Source organism: Canis aureus, chromosome 12 (assembly GCF_053574225.1).
Source record: "Canis aureus isolate CA01 chromosome 12, VMU_Caureus_v.1.0, whole genome shotgun sequence".
Lineage (NCBI taxonomy): Eukaryota > Metazoa > Chordata > Mammalia > Carnivora > Canidae > Canis > Canis aureus.
In genome coordinates, this window is record NC_135622.1 from 13,258,328 (window position 1) to 13,272,777 (window position 14,450).

The 14,450-nt window shown below is 49.8% G+C and overlaps 1 protein-coding gene across 1 annotated transcript; it reads left to right on the plus strand.

The window, feature by feature from the left end:
- Window positions 1-574: 574 nt before the first annotated feature.
- NAGK (N-acetylglucosamine kinase) lies at window positions 575-9,838 on the plus strand. Its single transcript, XM_077842829.1, has 10 exons — window positions 575-728; window positions 2,430-2,514; window positions 2,667-2,765; window positions 3,560-3,701; window positions 4,368-4,478; window positions 5,354-5,466; window positions 6,902-6,989; window positions 7,968-8,065; window positions 8,799-8,877; window positions 9,509-9,838. Exons 1-10 carry the CDS (start codon window positions 700-702, stop codon window positions 9,697-9,699), a joined length of 1,035 nt encoding a protein of 344 aa, XP_077698955.1. The 5' UTR covers window positions 575-699; the 3' UTR covers window positions 9,700-9,838.
- The last annotated feature ends 4,612 nt before the right edge of the window (window positions 9,839-14,450 follow it).

A 14,450-nucleotide genomic window follows, 5' to 3' on the forward strand; every position in this document is an offset into this window, starting at 1 on the left:
TGCCCCGCTGTGGGCCCAGAACAGCCTGGAGCAGCCCGCGGAGGCTCGCAGGAGCTCCGGCCTGGCTCCCCAGCCCGGCTAGTGATTCCCCCGCTTCTCGCTCCCTTTCCCAACTCCCGTGTAAGGAAGGAGAGTGGGATGGCGGCTGGGGGGCAACAAAAGGTTTCTAATCTTCCCCCCCATCCCCTGCACAACGAAGGGAACTGAGCGAGTGCTAAAAGCCGACCGCCCCCTTCTCCGGTTGCAAAGACAGGCTTTTCCTTTCCCAGCCCAATTCCAGTGTCTCCTGGTCCTGCACATTCGGCACCAGGGCAGCAGGGGGTCTGCGCACCTGCGCCCTTTGCCGTCGCCGCGCAGACGCCGGGCGGGAGAGCCTAACCTCGGGCGAGCCCCGCCCCCACCCGTGCGGGCAGGGCCGCGCATGCGCCCCCGCGCCCTGACCCGCGACTACGCGACCGGGAGCAGCGCGCACGCGTGGGGCGGAGCTGTCAGCAGCTTCCGGGGCGGGGAGGAGGGCGCGGGGGAGGCGGCGGCGGGCGGTGACGTGTCCGGCGGGGTGGAGCCGGCTCCCCTTCTCGCTCGTGGGCTTGGGATCCCTTCGGCCCTGAGGCGGCGGCGTCCAGAGGTGCGCGGCGCTCGGCCTGCGGGCACCTGCCGTCGGCGAGTCAGCGGGAGGGCGGCGGCTGCGGCGGCCTGGGCATGGCGGCGCTCTACGGGGGCGTGGAGGGGTGAGTGCGGCTCGGCGGAGGGCCCGGGAGCGGCCGGGGGCGGAAGGAGGGAGGCGGGTGCCGGGCTGCCGGCTGCGGACCTCCCGCCTAGGGTGCGGCCGCGGGGCTTCGCGGAGGAGGGGTCGTGTTTGCGGGGCGTCGGCGGGCGCGCGGCCTGGCCCGGCGCGGGGGCTCCTGTGTCTCTCGGCGCCAGCGCTCCCCGCCCCCGCGAGCTCCCGGAGCTCCTTTTCGTCACCCCGGACCCCGGAGAGAGTTTCGCTCAGCAGGTGTGCGGTGTGAAGTTGCTGGACCGAGGGTGGGGAGTGGGACTGTGCTTTGGGCACGAGGGGGGAGAGGGGGCACAAAGGCCTTCGGTCGCCGCCACAGCGGCAGCCGAGGAGCTCCTTTCTCGTCAGCGCTCCAGACCCTCACGCTAGATGGAACCCTCTGTCCTTCTTGCATTTTTCCTTCTTAGGAGCTTGTTTGTCGGACTTTTTGTGGTACTGCTTCCCCGAATGACTTTGGGCAAGACTTCTGCCCAGTCTGGGCCACATTTACCACCCGTGTCTACTAAGAGGGATGACAGATGGTTGCCACGTTCCCTGCCAGGAGAGCGTTCTGTGAATCTGGGAGTGTCGAAGCTGGGCACGATGGCGGTGGCTCCTGTCACAGCCTGGGCACTTTCGGATCTCGGATCTGAGATCGGGATTACTTGTAAGGCAACTGTATCTCACTGCTGACTCAGGGATCCCCGCCCCCATGGCTTTCCTTTTTTAAACATGAATTGTTAAGGTTGATCTCCTCCATCCTGTATCTGTGGCGCTTTTAAAAATCAGTACAAAAAAAATTTCTTTTTTAAAAATAAAAATCAGTACAGAAGCTTGTGCTCATCCCTGTTATATTCATGGTAAGACCTGACCCCTTTATCTAGCTTGTCGAGAGATTGTTTGGGTCATTGCTGCCTCGTGCATTAACGACGTCTTCAGACTTCTTGTCATCTTTGAGTTTGATCAGCAAGTCTTTAATGTCCTCCTCTGATACTCCTAAGAGTGCTGATCAGTAAAGAAACATACATCACACCCCCACAAACCTCCCTCCAAACTGCCATTTGCCCCAGTAATAAGTATTTCACCATTTGGTTGCTTACGGAAGCATAAATTCTCCCTGCCCTCTGATCAGTATTTCTCCCAAGGGTGTCTTGAAGAACTTGGCAGCTGGAGCTGGAGCTTGAATGAAAGGCAGCTTTTAGCTATTGTGAAAGAAGCAGAGACATGTGCCATTCCCTTTAGTCACGTGTGCTGAATATATTGGCCTGTGCCAGGCATGAGAATGGATAAATGATCTGGAGTTTGACTCCTGGAGCTTGTAGTCAAGTGAGAGGAGACAACTAAGCACTCTTAACCAGACTTTAGGAGTTATGGGGGGACTGATGTGGTTTGACCAACGGAGCTATGGCAGTAGGCTACATGACAGAGGTTTCAAGGATTGGTGGTAGAGAAGTAAGGTCTTGCAGGATAAGTAGGACATCACCAAGGGAAGCCGAGCTGGACCAACATTTCAGCCTGGTAACACATCAAACCAAACCACAGAAGCGGTTTGGGAATTGGGTTTGCCGAAGCTGTCACCATCGCACTGGGCTCTGCCTGTGACAAGGTCTGCACAAGCTTAGCTGTCTCTGCAGGTTTGTCTGAGCAAGACTGAGTGCCCTCTTGTGTTCTGTAGGGGAGGCTCACGGTCCAAGGTCCTTTTACTCTCAGAGGATGGGCAGATCCTGGCAGAAGCAGATGGACTCAGCACAAACCACTGGGTAAAGACCACACTGAGGGACCAGTGGGTTGGTTATAGTTTTATTCCCTGTAACTCCCATTAAGATGGTGGTTGGGGCTGTAACTACAGTTTGTAGGGGCAACACGGGTCATGCAAGCCTTTGTAACTCCTGCTTCCCTTGATTGGGGCCAGCTAATCGGGACAGACAAGTGTGTGGAGAGGATCAACGAGATGGTGAACAGGGCCAAACTGGAAGCAGGGTTGGATCCTCTGGTCCCTCTACGAAGCTTGGTGAGTCTGGGGTAGAGTCTGGGAATAAAGGCACAGAGAGAGACAGACAGTGATTATGACTAGATCAGTCTGTGCCAAGACCTTGAGGGCTTGGTCTCTGGTCTAGAAACAGATATTCTCACCCATTCTTACGTCTTCGGTTATCACCTACAAGCCACAAGGATGGAAAGAGCCCAGGGCTTTGGAGAGCCACTGAGACCCTGCTTTGAATCCCAGTTCTGTTTCTCAACATCTGCGAGACCCCTAGCAGGATGCTTACCTCCTCTCAGCCTCTGTCTCATTTGGACAGTGCAAGTAACAGCTCCTTCAGTTGTTGGGAAAGAACAATGATATCCCAAAGTGCTTAATATAGAGCCTGATCAATAAGCACTCTTCAGCGTTAGCTGTGATGCTTAGCTCAGACATTTCTCTCAAGTTGCTGTAGCTCTGACTATCCCCTGGCCACAGCCTCAGTGACATGTTCTGTAGGCACAGCTAAACCCCAGGTATTCCAAACCTAGCCTGCCTCCTCCACTTGCTCTTCTGCTTGACTTTTTCCATTGAGGGTGCTTTTGCCCCTCCCACACTCCAAACCTGGCATTGTTGAATCCCGTCCCTGGGTTCGTTCCTAGACCAAGTTCTTGCAACCGCAGCCTTCTGATGGGTCATTGTGTGGGGCGGAAGGAGGACTGGAGCTGGATAAGCAGAGTGTGCCCAGATGGAGAGAGGGGTAGACCCCAGGAAGGGAGGGGGTCGAGAAAGGAGCTGGGTCTAGGGCCCTGTTCACTCACTTGCTCACATCCCACATGGCCTAGGGCCTGTCCCTGAGTGGTGGGGTACAGGAGGATGCATTGAGGATCCTGATGGAGGAGCTGAGGGACCGGTTTCCCCACCTGAGTGAAAACTACTTAATCACCACTGACGCCGCTGGCTCCATCGCCACAGCTACGCAGGATGGTGAGGAGGAAGAATGAGGATGAGGTTGAGAACTGGTTTTCTTGGGGAAGCCCCTTAGTTAAAACTGGTGGAGCTTGTCCTGCAATGTCTGGAAGGCAGCCTCCAGCATTCCCCGCCCTCTTTCCCTCTTCTTTTTATTGGCTTAAATCCCTACCAAAGCAAGGACTGGACAGAAGGGGGGAGGGCAGAACGGTGTCTTGACGGGAAGCAGGAAGAGTCAAACCCAAGACTCCACTTCAGAGGAAGGAGCCTCTGGGGCAGTGTGGTAACAAGGCTGGCTGGGAGAACAGTTAAGGGCTAAGAAGAACATGGCAGGAGCTCTGTGATAGTGTAAAAGGCCTTGGTATCCTGAGATGGGCATTTGAATCTCAGCTCCTGTTTTGCCAGCAGTACCATCTTGGAGAAGTTCTAGAACTCCCTTCTCCATAAAATGGGGGTGACTGTATTCACAAAGGTGGTTCAGGATGTTGAATGAGTATCACTGTGCAAACAGGATACACACACACAATCCCTGGTTCATAATAGGTATGGGGAAGGCAAATAGTCACTAAGCTGGGCAAGGAGACAGGCTCGTGTTCCTCTCTGTCTCTCAGAGGAGGGCTCTGTGTGGATTGGAGCTCCATGCCGGGCCTTGGTCGCACTGAGCCTCCTGTGCCCTCTCCCCAGGTGGGATCGTGCTCATCTCTGGAACAGGCTCCAACTGCAGGCTCATCAACCCTGATGGCTCTGAGAGTGGCTGTGGTGGCTGGGGCCACATGATGGGGGACGAGGGCTCAGGTGAGTTCATGCCAGCTGGGGCCTGGCTTTGAGGCTCAGGGCCTTGGACCCTTCCTGCAGCTCCCCATCTTCCTCTCCCCTGCCACCAATCCCTTGGGGCTGTCTGGGGACAGCTCCTAAAAAATTGTTCTGAGTCTCCAGGATAATAACCGAGAACATAGGGATGCAGATGGCAGACTAGCGGATGACCTTGGTCTGGAGCTGTGATTTTTTTTTTTTTTAATTTTTTTTTTTTAATTTATTTATGATAGTCACAGAGAGAGAGAGAGAGAGGCAGAGACACAGGCAGAGGGAGAAGCAGGCTCCATGCACCGGGAGCCCGATGTGGGATTAGATCCTGGGTCTCCAGGATCGCGCCCTGGGCCAAAGGCAGGCGCCAAACCGCTGCGCCACCCAGGGATCCCTGGAGCTGTGATTTGTATCCAGGTTTAGATTCGCATATTTGTTGCCTACTTGTGTTGATTTTTGGAGTCCTTAGGGAGAAATTGAGCCTATGAAGGTTAAGGCCATAGATGCCAGGACATGCTGGACCAGTCTGCTAATAGGAAAGGGGTATAGAAACTCCTGCTTGACCTCATTATAGGTAGCAGGAGTACATTTTCATAGGGGCCCTTGGGGCCAGCTCATGGCAGTGACTCCAGTGGTCTTTGTGATAGCCGACTGACCTTGTCTTTACTGTTGTGTAGGAGCTGGCGTGATCCAGCCACACCTGTTGTCTAACCTCTAGCTTTCCCTTTGCGGATCGGTCAGATACAGTTGAAATTGGGGTACCTTAATTTGCTGTAATATCCAAGCTGATCATTAACCTGTCTGAGTTTCCTTATTTGTGAACTCGGGGACTGCCCCATCTTCTTAGCCCTCTCTGCCTTCCACAGCCTACTGGATTGCACACCAAGCAGTGAAAATAGTGTTCGACTCTATCGACAACCTAGAGGCAGCTCCTCATGACATTGGCTACATCAAACAGGCGATGTTCAACTATTTCCAGGTACCTCCCCCTGCCTCTGGTAAACAGGCTCCCCTGGGATGGAACAGTGGGATACTGAGCAGGAGTGAGTATAGGAGAAGAACTAGGTGAGCTGAAGTTGGGGTAAATTGCGAGTCAGAGCTGGAGGATGGTGGAGTCCCAGGTGAGGACAGGATTCATAATGATGTGGGTGATACCTATACCAAGAGGATGCCAGGCATGAGGAATGGGCAGATTGGGGACAAATGGTTAGCTACGGTGCATTCTTGGGTAGCTAGGCCCTGCTGGGAAATGAAGGTAGATGCCATTTTATAAGGCCCCAGTGAGATCAGGAAGCAGTGTACTCAGACAGAGACAGCAGGTAAAGGTTGAAGAGGTGCCTTAGACAGTGAGCTGCTTCTGGCCTGTATGAGTGAGGAAGGAGAGGCCATTAAAGAAGTGGATAGGGAGAGTTCTCGGGGAGCTATAACCTCCAACCCAGGGCTTTAGGGATCAACTTTCTTATGTCTGGGTCATGCTTACTTGTAGGGGGTTAGGAAACAGCTGTCTTTAGCTGAATCTGAGGTAAAAGGGGAGAGGATAAGGAAGGTAAGTCTATTCTCTGAGTGGGAGGCACTTTTATGAGCTGGGGATGGGCTCAAGGACAGAGATTAGAGATGCTGGAAGATAGGACCTGTATTTTTAAGGTTCAGGGATTGATTGAAGAGAAACTCTCGCCAGGGCCAAGGTGAGAAATAGGGAGGGACCAGGAAGAGAAATCACTTTTGATAGCAGTTGCCATGAAAGTACAGTTAAGCTACCCTGACCCAACAGGTTGGTTCTACACCCCGCTGATATGTCTGCCACTCCCTTTCATCCTTCAGTCATTCAAAGGATGAAATGAGATCGTGTGTGCAACGGGCTTACATATTGCTGTGTGTGCTCACATTGTAGCCCCCCCCCCCCCCGTCTTCTACATCAGTGGTGTTCTCTGGGGAAACACTGGTCCCTCAGGACCTGCAGAGACGGTTTGTTAGGGTGAAAGGAGGACCTCCCATGGTCAGAGAAGTTTTAGAGAAACAGATTTCTCAGTTCAGGACTTCACAGGGCCTTTAATTTGCTCATGTGCACTGTGTCTCTGAGAGTTGCCATGTGCAACCGTCCTTCAATTCCTCTCGCCAAAGAAATATTTTCAGGAGCACCTCAGGGAACAACAGAACACACTTTGGTGAGTGTACATCTGTGCTCTGCTGGATGTATCCAAGCTAATGTGCAAGGAGCAATGGAATCCATGTGGGAAAACAGACAACTTGTCTCAAATGAGAAATCTCAAATCCTTGTGTTCTCTAGAACTTTAAAAAAGCAAACATTATTCCAGCTTCTCAAGCAGAGACACTGGGAAGGTCAACTTGGGTGGGCAGACTGGGCATTTGCCCTGGCTTCCAGTGACTTTCTATGCCCTTACTCTGTCTCTCAGGTGCCAGATCGGCTAGGAATCCTCACCCACCTGTATAGGGACTTTGATAAATGCCGCTTTGCTGGGTTTTGCCAGAAAATTGCAGAAGGTACTGGAGGTGGGGCAGGGTTTTGTTTGGTTTTGTTTCCCAAAGACCTCTCTAATTGGGGGACTCAATTTGGGAATGGAATGGGACTCATTTGGGAACTGGAAGCTAGTTTCCCTTTGCCCAAGTGACTTTAGTTCTCTGCCACGGTTCTCTGCACCTTGGTACTGGTAGGCCTTGGAGTGGAGCCAGAAGGACATGTGGTTTGTATTGACAGTTATTTTATATTCTCTGTGTTTTTGTTATTGACAGCTGTCAATGGCTTGTGCAGGCTCTATGTCTATTTCTGAGAAATTTAGGAAGCAATTGTCCTTTGAGCAAATCTATAATTAAAAAGCAACCACCACCAATGATGTCCAGAGAACTAGGAGATCATAGAGAAGTTCAGCATATCCGGTTGGGGGTCAGGAGAAGATAAACCATATGGCTTGTCTGCAGTATAAGGTTCATACTCCCTTCATTTGGATTCCTACAGCCTCATGGCATGGTAGGTCCCTCTTAGACCTTGCTGGATGGAGGCCCTTTCAGAGCAGAGCTAGGGAGAGGCTGGCCACCAGCAGACGGTTGGATAGGGGGGTGGGGTGGAGCAGGAGCACCAGCCAGCTGCTCAGGTAAGGTCCCCAGAGGTGAGAGACCTTCAGGGACAGGCTCGGAAACTCTCTGTAAGCTGGGGTACAGACTAGATGCCACTGTGCTCCTCTAGTGGGGGCTGCCCTTCTCCTGCACCTGGAATGAGCCACCTCCATACAGGACACCTCTTCTGGGGTGGAAGTACCGGGTGGGGTCAGGGCAGTAAGGATGGAGAGACAGCTTTGGGGGCTTGCTTACCTATATGGTGTGAGGTGGGCAGACATTCGAATTTAGACTCTTGCTAGCCATAGGTGCTCCTCCTGTTGCTGCCCTGCGACAAAAGGAGTAACAGTGGACGGACAGCAACCTAGGCACTCACCAGGTCCACCCGTCCCCCCCCCCCCCCAACAGGTGCTCAGCAGGGAGATCCCCTTTGCCGGTTTATCTTCAGGAAGGCTGGGGAGATGCTGGGCAGGCACGTGGTAGCAGTGCTGCCGGAGATTGACCCGGTGAGTCGAGGTGGGAGGTGAAACCTGGATGCTGCTGGGCCACATTGGGCTCTCTTGTCAGGGATGAGGCTATCCTATCAAACTCCGTAAATGGGGCAGCCCTGGTGGCTCAGCAGTTTAGCACCGCCTTTAGTCCAGGGCCTGATCCTGGAGTCCCAGGATCAAGTCCCACGTCGGGCTCCCTGCATGGAGCCTGCTTCTCCCTCTGCCTGTGTCTCTACCTCTCTCTCTCTCTCTCTCTCTCTCTCTGTATTTCTCATGAATAAATAAATAAATAAAATCTTAAAAAAAAAAACTCCATAAATGGGCCACAATTTTACACTTGATCTTAGCCAAAAGGCCGAGAAGCGATGGGCCACAATTTTAAATGAACTTAGGGTATGAGGAAAAATTCTGTACAAAGTCTGTAGCACATAAAGTTCTTCGGTCCTGCACCTCCCCACTATGACCTCGGCAGCCTGTATTCACCTGTAGTAAATTGGTTTAACGTGGTGCATGTTTCCAGCCATTTCCCTCCCTGCTGTTTCCTTCCTCTGTATTGCTGCTTAACCCTTTTTCCTTTACATTCTCTCCCTTGGCTTATGAATCTGTTTTCCTCTTTTTTCCCCTCTTTTATTCAGCCCACCTTGGCTTGAGGGAGAGGAACAGGGAGAGGGTGGGCTGGTCTTCAGAAACTACGCACTTCCATGCTGGAGAGGTTTGGTGGCCCCGTGTCCGTTTCTGCTTCCCTCAGGTCTTGTTCCAGGGGGAGCTGGGCCTCCCCATCCTGTGTGTGGGCTCTGTGTGGAAGAGCTGGGAGCTGCTGAGGGAAGGTGAGTACAGGGTGGGTGGGTGGGGTACCCAGGAAAGCTGCCTGCCCCAGGGAAGCCTTGGGACCTGGGCCCCAAGGCCTTGACAGGCCACAGCCCTCAGTCGGCCAGGGAACCTTTCGGCAGTGTCCCATCCAGCTTCCTCACACTCTTAAAGTGATGGTCTTTTTAAAGGATTTATTAAATATGCACCACTTCTTAAAAATCAAGGATAAACTTCCTTTGAAATCGAAGCTTCTGACCAGAATGTGGTGACATCTCTAGTCAGCACAGTTGCAGACAGAAGGGAAAAAAGGCGCCTTCTTTCGCCCTTTCAGTGTTGGTGCAGGTAGCTGTGTGGTTTCCATTAGACATTCTGAAGTAGTTGGAGGGACCCCATTGCTTCCTTGGAGTTCCCGGCGTGCGGTGCCTAGTTGCTGCACGCTCCAGTAGCCCGTGGCTGTTACTGAGCTCGTGTACCCTGGTGCCCTGCCTGTTAGAGATTTGGCATGTGGGCCCCTTGAGGACCTGCACAGGAATGCCCCAGGGCCTGGGCCTCTCCTTTCCCTCCCTGTCTTTGTCCCACCTTCTCCTGGTCTAAACCACAGGGTGCTGGTCTATTCTCACCTTGGCCCTCTGCCCTCTTTCCCTTCAGGTTTCCTTCTGGCGCTGACCCAGGGCCGAGATATCCAGGCCCAGAACTCCTTCTCCAGCTTCACCCTGATGAAGCTGCAACACTCATCTGCCCTGGGTGGGGCCAGCCTCGGGGCCAGGCACATCGGGCACCTCCTCCCCATGGACTACACTGCCAATGCCGTTGCCTTCTACTCCCACACCTTCTCTTAGGGCCTGGCCCTGGCTCCACGTCTCCAAACCCATTGGACACTGGGTGCTGGAAAGGAGGAGGCTTTTTTCCTTCTCCTTTTTTTTTAAAAAAATGGAAAACACATATAAAAGAAAATAAATGCACTTTATCTACTTTTCAGTTGGATTGTGTTATCAAGCATGCTTGCTGTGTACATCCTCAGCAGGAATCCCAGAGAGCCTGATCAGGGATGTCCAGACAAAGCCCTGTGCCCAGGTGCTTGACCTTTGGTTTGCAATCTGCTTGCCATACAGTTGGGCAGATAATTCATGTGTGCCGTCTCTCCCCATCAGCCCCCAACGTTAGCATACTTCTATGCTGTGCCGCTCCCAGGTAAATATTGACCTCAGTTTCTCCTGTCAAAGTGGGTAATGATTCCTACACAACTGTTTGTAGTGGAACTAAATGTTCTCTGTGGAGAGCATCACTGGGAGTAACCCTAGACACATAGGTCACATCCTCTCCTCCTGAGAGTCCCCAGTAGGATTTAGGAGATGGTACCATTCTGGTCTGGGAGAATGACCTCACTGGATTTGGTACTTCTAGGTAAACAGCACATTTTGCAGTTTCTTTCCTCATGAATGAGTTTTTGAGAAGTTATGAAGATGGTTGAGATCCAAGAAAGCCAATTAGACACAACTAGGTGGCCTCCTCCTTCCTGGTGATTTCTACCCTGGCTCTGGCTATAGTATGACATTTTGCATTTGTTATGTGACACGGAATGATGAACATGATGTTCAGTGAAGAGCAAACATGATTCCTGTCCTCTAGATACTGTTTGATTGGTAAAGACAAGCCCAAAGCTTCCTGATGTGCTTACTTGGAGAACTGAAGACAGAGTCTTGATCCACGATGGCTGCCTCTACAGGTGTTCAGAGTGTAAGCCATTAGAGGGCGTGGAACATGTACATCAGTTATTCTAGATCTTGTTTTCAACTAAGATTTTTGTTTCCTCCTCCATCAGGTCTAAGTTAATAGATCCAAGGAGGAAGTGGAAATGTTCATTTCTACTGAATCACCTTGGGTGATCTGTGCTGCAGAGATCCGAGATCTGCACTTTTGAGGGAGGTCTACCCTATAGCTTTTGAGTTCTGATTAAGCCCTTGAAAAGGTCTTGGATACTTGTTTCTCAAGTCAAATGACACTTCTTCCACAGTGTAGAACAGCGTGGCAGTGGCTCTCCCATCAGCCCTAGCTCAACACATAAAGCCAGGGTTTTAAGCAATAAGAATTCAAGCCAACTCCCTTCTTAGGAGACAGCCAGCCATCTTCTCATTTCCTGTGGTCCAAACCAGTAGGGCCCAGCTCTTAGCAAGTCCCACATATCTTCTGGTAAAAAGTTTGCAAAGAGAAGGACATAGAGGAGGTGTCTTTGCTGTATCTCACAGTCCTAAGAACACATACTAATGTGCAGGGAGCTTTGGAGAAGTTTGGTTTTTGTTTTTTTAATATTTATTTTTAGTGAGCACATGAATGAGAGGGGCAGAGGAAGAGGGAGAAAGAGTCTCAAGCAGACTCCACGCTGAGTGCAGCACTTGATGTGGGGCTCGATCTCATAACCCTTGAGATCACGACCTAAGCCAAAACCAGGAGTTGGCAGCTTAACTGACTGTGCCACCCAGGTGTCCCTGAAGAAGTTTTTTTTTTTTTTTTTACAGATTTTGGCACCATGAACAAGAAGTATTTTTGGATTTAGAATCTAAAACCTCATTGGTGGAGAGATTATAAATAGAACATAAAGAGTTTACATTCTTCAAGAATCTGGCTATCGGATGAGCACTGGGTGTTATATGTTGGCAAATTGAACTTAAACAAATGTAAAAAGAATCTAGCCATCTCTCTTCCTTATCATTGTCTAGGCTCTACTGTTCCAGTGGGACAGTGCAAGTTTTAGAGCTGAGCAAGGAGCACATCTAGGTTGATATTTTTAGTCCTAGCACATAGTACTGAATAAATGTTAGTTGAAAAAAAATAAAGGCAATGGGGTGCCTGGGTGGCTCCGTTGGTTGAGAGTCTGACTCGAGATTTCAGTTCAGGTCATGATCTCAGGATTATGGGACTGAGCCCCGAATCTGTGCTCTGTGCTCAGAGGAGAGTCTACTTGAGATTCTCTCTCCCTCCTTTTGGCCCTCCCCCAACTTGTGTGTTCTCTCTCTCTTGAATAAATCTTAAAAAAAAAAAAAAAAAAGTAATATTAAAGAGTACAAGGTCTGAGGTGTTCCTACTTCCTTTAGTGAAAGATGTGATAAAGTGGCTTATTTTCCAGTTAGGCTCTGTTACCAGAGGTTGCAGTGCAGAGTCATGTGATTTTTGATGAGTTTCTCCCCCTTTCATTTAGACGTTCAGTCTCCTTCCCTAATAACAGGAGCAATTAATGGGATTCCATACTATCAAGGCATTGGAGATGAGCTTTTAACAGCCCTGTGACAAGGCAAGAGCCTGGAATAAGAACTGGACTCAAACGAAGCCAGCACTGCTTTAATCTTACCTGTGTGATTTCATAACCAGCACAGCCTCATCTGTTGTTCATTCAGCAAACACTGAAATGTCTTATGGCTGTGATGGGTGCTCTGAGGATTAAAAATGGGTACACCCTTAAATACCTTACACCAACTGAGAAGTTGGCAAAAATTTATGGAACTACATGTTTACAGTATCTGCTTTTCTATATTCTACTTCAAATAAGTTTAATGAAGTGGATTTTTTTTTTTTTTTTTTTTTACTTTTATTTATTCACGAGAGAGAGGCAGAGGGAGAAGCAGGCTCCATGCAGGGAGCCCAACATGGGACTCGATCCCAGGTCTCCAGGATCATGCCTTGGGCTGAAGGCAGGCACTAAAACACTGAGCCACCCAGGGATCCCCTAATGAAGTGTTTTAAGTGGATGAATACAACATTCACATCTTCAAGGATGTGAACAGTTGAGGCCCTATGTATACATAATTACAAAAGGTCTAATAGGTCAGCTCAGCTTCCTGCTCCCCATCAACCCCTTGTTTTTAGGAAGGAGCACTCAAAGCAAAACCTATGGGCCATGGTCTGGTCCCACAATCTTTCTGCCACATGCTGAAGCTCCTCAGAGAATCACTGGGAAGTTCAAGCTAGCTGTAAACTGAATAAATATGAATTACCAAACATCCCCCACAACAGAACAGATGATGTCTGCTTGTTAATCCAGTAGCTCTTGTACCTAGGACAGTGCTTGGTACCTAGCAGGCTCTTAAACTTGTGCAGTACTTGAAAGGCAGATTCATAACCTTTACTTGTTTTCTAGATAGGAGTCCATTTTTCACCTGAAGCAGGAAGATAACAGCTATCCAATTTCAAGTCCAAGGATTTCCTGTTACCACCTTGTCCAAAGCTGTACACATTACTGTGCTCATTAGTGCCACTATGTATTGAACACCTTTCTTGTGCTAGGCAGTATTTTGAAATTTAATTCAGTCTAATTTTCACAGCAGTCCTAGGAGGGAGGTGTCCCGTCTTTATAAATAAACTGAAGTGCAGCCTGAAGGCACTAAGAAAGTGTTGGAGGTGGGATTCAGGTCTGCAACTTCCAAACCAAAGCTTCTACTATTTTGTAACACTATTTAGAGTGGAAAGCGATGCGACTAAAACCATGATCCATCTGGAGACAAAAATCTCTCAATAGGGGCTCATGGGTGGCCCAGTCGATTAAGCTCTCTTGATCTCAGCTCGGGTCATGGTCTCAGGGTTGTGAGATGGAGCCCTGCATCGGGCTCCGTGCTCAGTGGGGAGTCTGTGTGAGAGTCTTTCTCCCTCTCCTTCTGCCCCTCCTGCTCTCTCCCTCTCTCCCCATAAATAATGTTTTTTTAAAAAAGAACCAAAAACCTCACACACACCACACATACCTTCCATGCACAATGATACATAATCACCCAACCTTAAGAAAAACAGTACCACTGCCGGCAAGCAAATGCATTTTATTCTCATTTTATTGAGATTTTTCCACAGCTGCCATTTGATTTGTATAGCAAAATTTTTAAAAAGTAACTTTCCCCACATTTTTTATATTTTTATGAAAACCATCTTCAATTTTAAAGCCCTCCCCCTCCCCCAAAGACATATTAATAACTACCATGTAATATTTATTTAAAGGAGAAAAAAGGAACAAAAACAGCTTTAAACTTGTGAAACGAGGATCAGCTTTAAACTTGTGAAACAAGGATCAAAGTCGAAAGTCAAGACGTAGTCCTGTTAGAGGTGCTAAGCTGCCTCGGGGCACGAGGGGCACTTGGCCATCCACACCTGCAGATGTGTAAACCACACACAGACTCTCTGGGACTTCATGTTTCCACAGGCTCTACTCCCTTTCTCCCCTTGACCTCCTCTGCTGGCTGTCCTGCTCTCCAAATCCACCCAACAAAGGCAGCACAATCTTTAATACATGTTCAACTCTGTAATGGAGACAATACTGTATTCATAAAGTTCAGAGATTCCCCTCCATCCAGTTAGGGAGGATAAAATAGTCAACAGAGTACAGATGGTTTCACTTTTGTGTTCATGCAAAATATACTCATTAAATTATCAGATGGTTCAAGAGTCCTGATGTGTTGTAGACAGCACAAAAGTCCCTTATAAAAAATAAGTTGCAAAGTTATAAAAATTTCTGCAGCAGTTTGGGCTCCTCCCATGGAGCCTCTTATGACAAGGCTGGTTCTGAAAAGCAGTTCATCTCATATGCGCAGCGGCCTGCCCTAGGAGTCCTGTG

Excerpts from the sequence above, each read along its gene's own strand:
- NAGK (XM_077842829.1), top strand. The coding sequence starts at position 700 with ATGGCGGCGCTCTACGGGGGCGTGGAGGG. Across the intron at positions 2,515-2,666 it reads GACTCAGCACAAACCACTGG|CTAATCGGGACAGACAAGTG; the intron begins GTAAAGACCACA and ends GATTGGGGCCAG. Across the intron at positions 5,467-6,901 it reads CGATGTTCAACTATTTCCAG|GTGCCAGATCGGCTAGGAAT; the intron begins GTACCTCCCCCT and ends TCTGTCTCTCAG.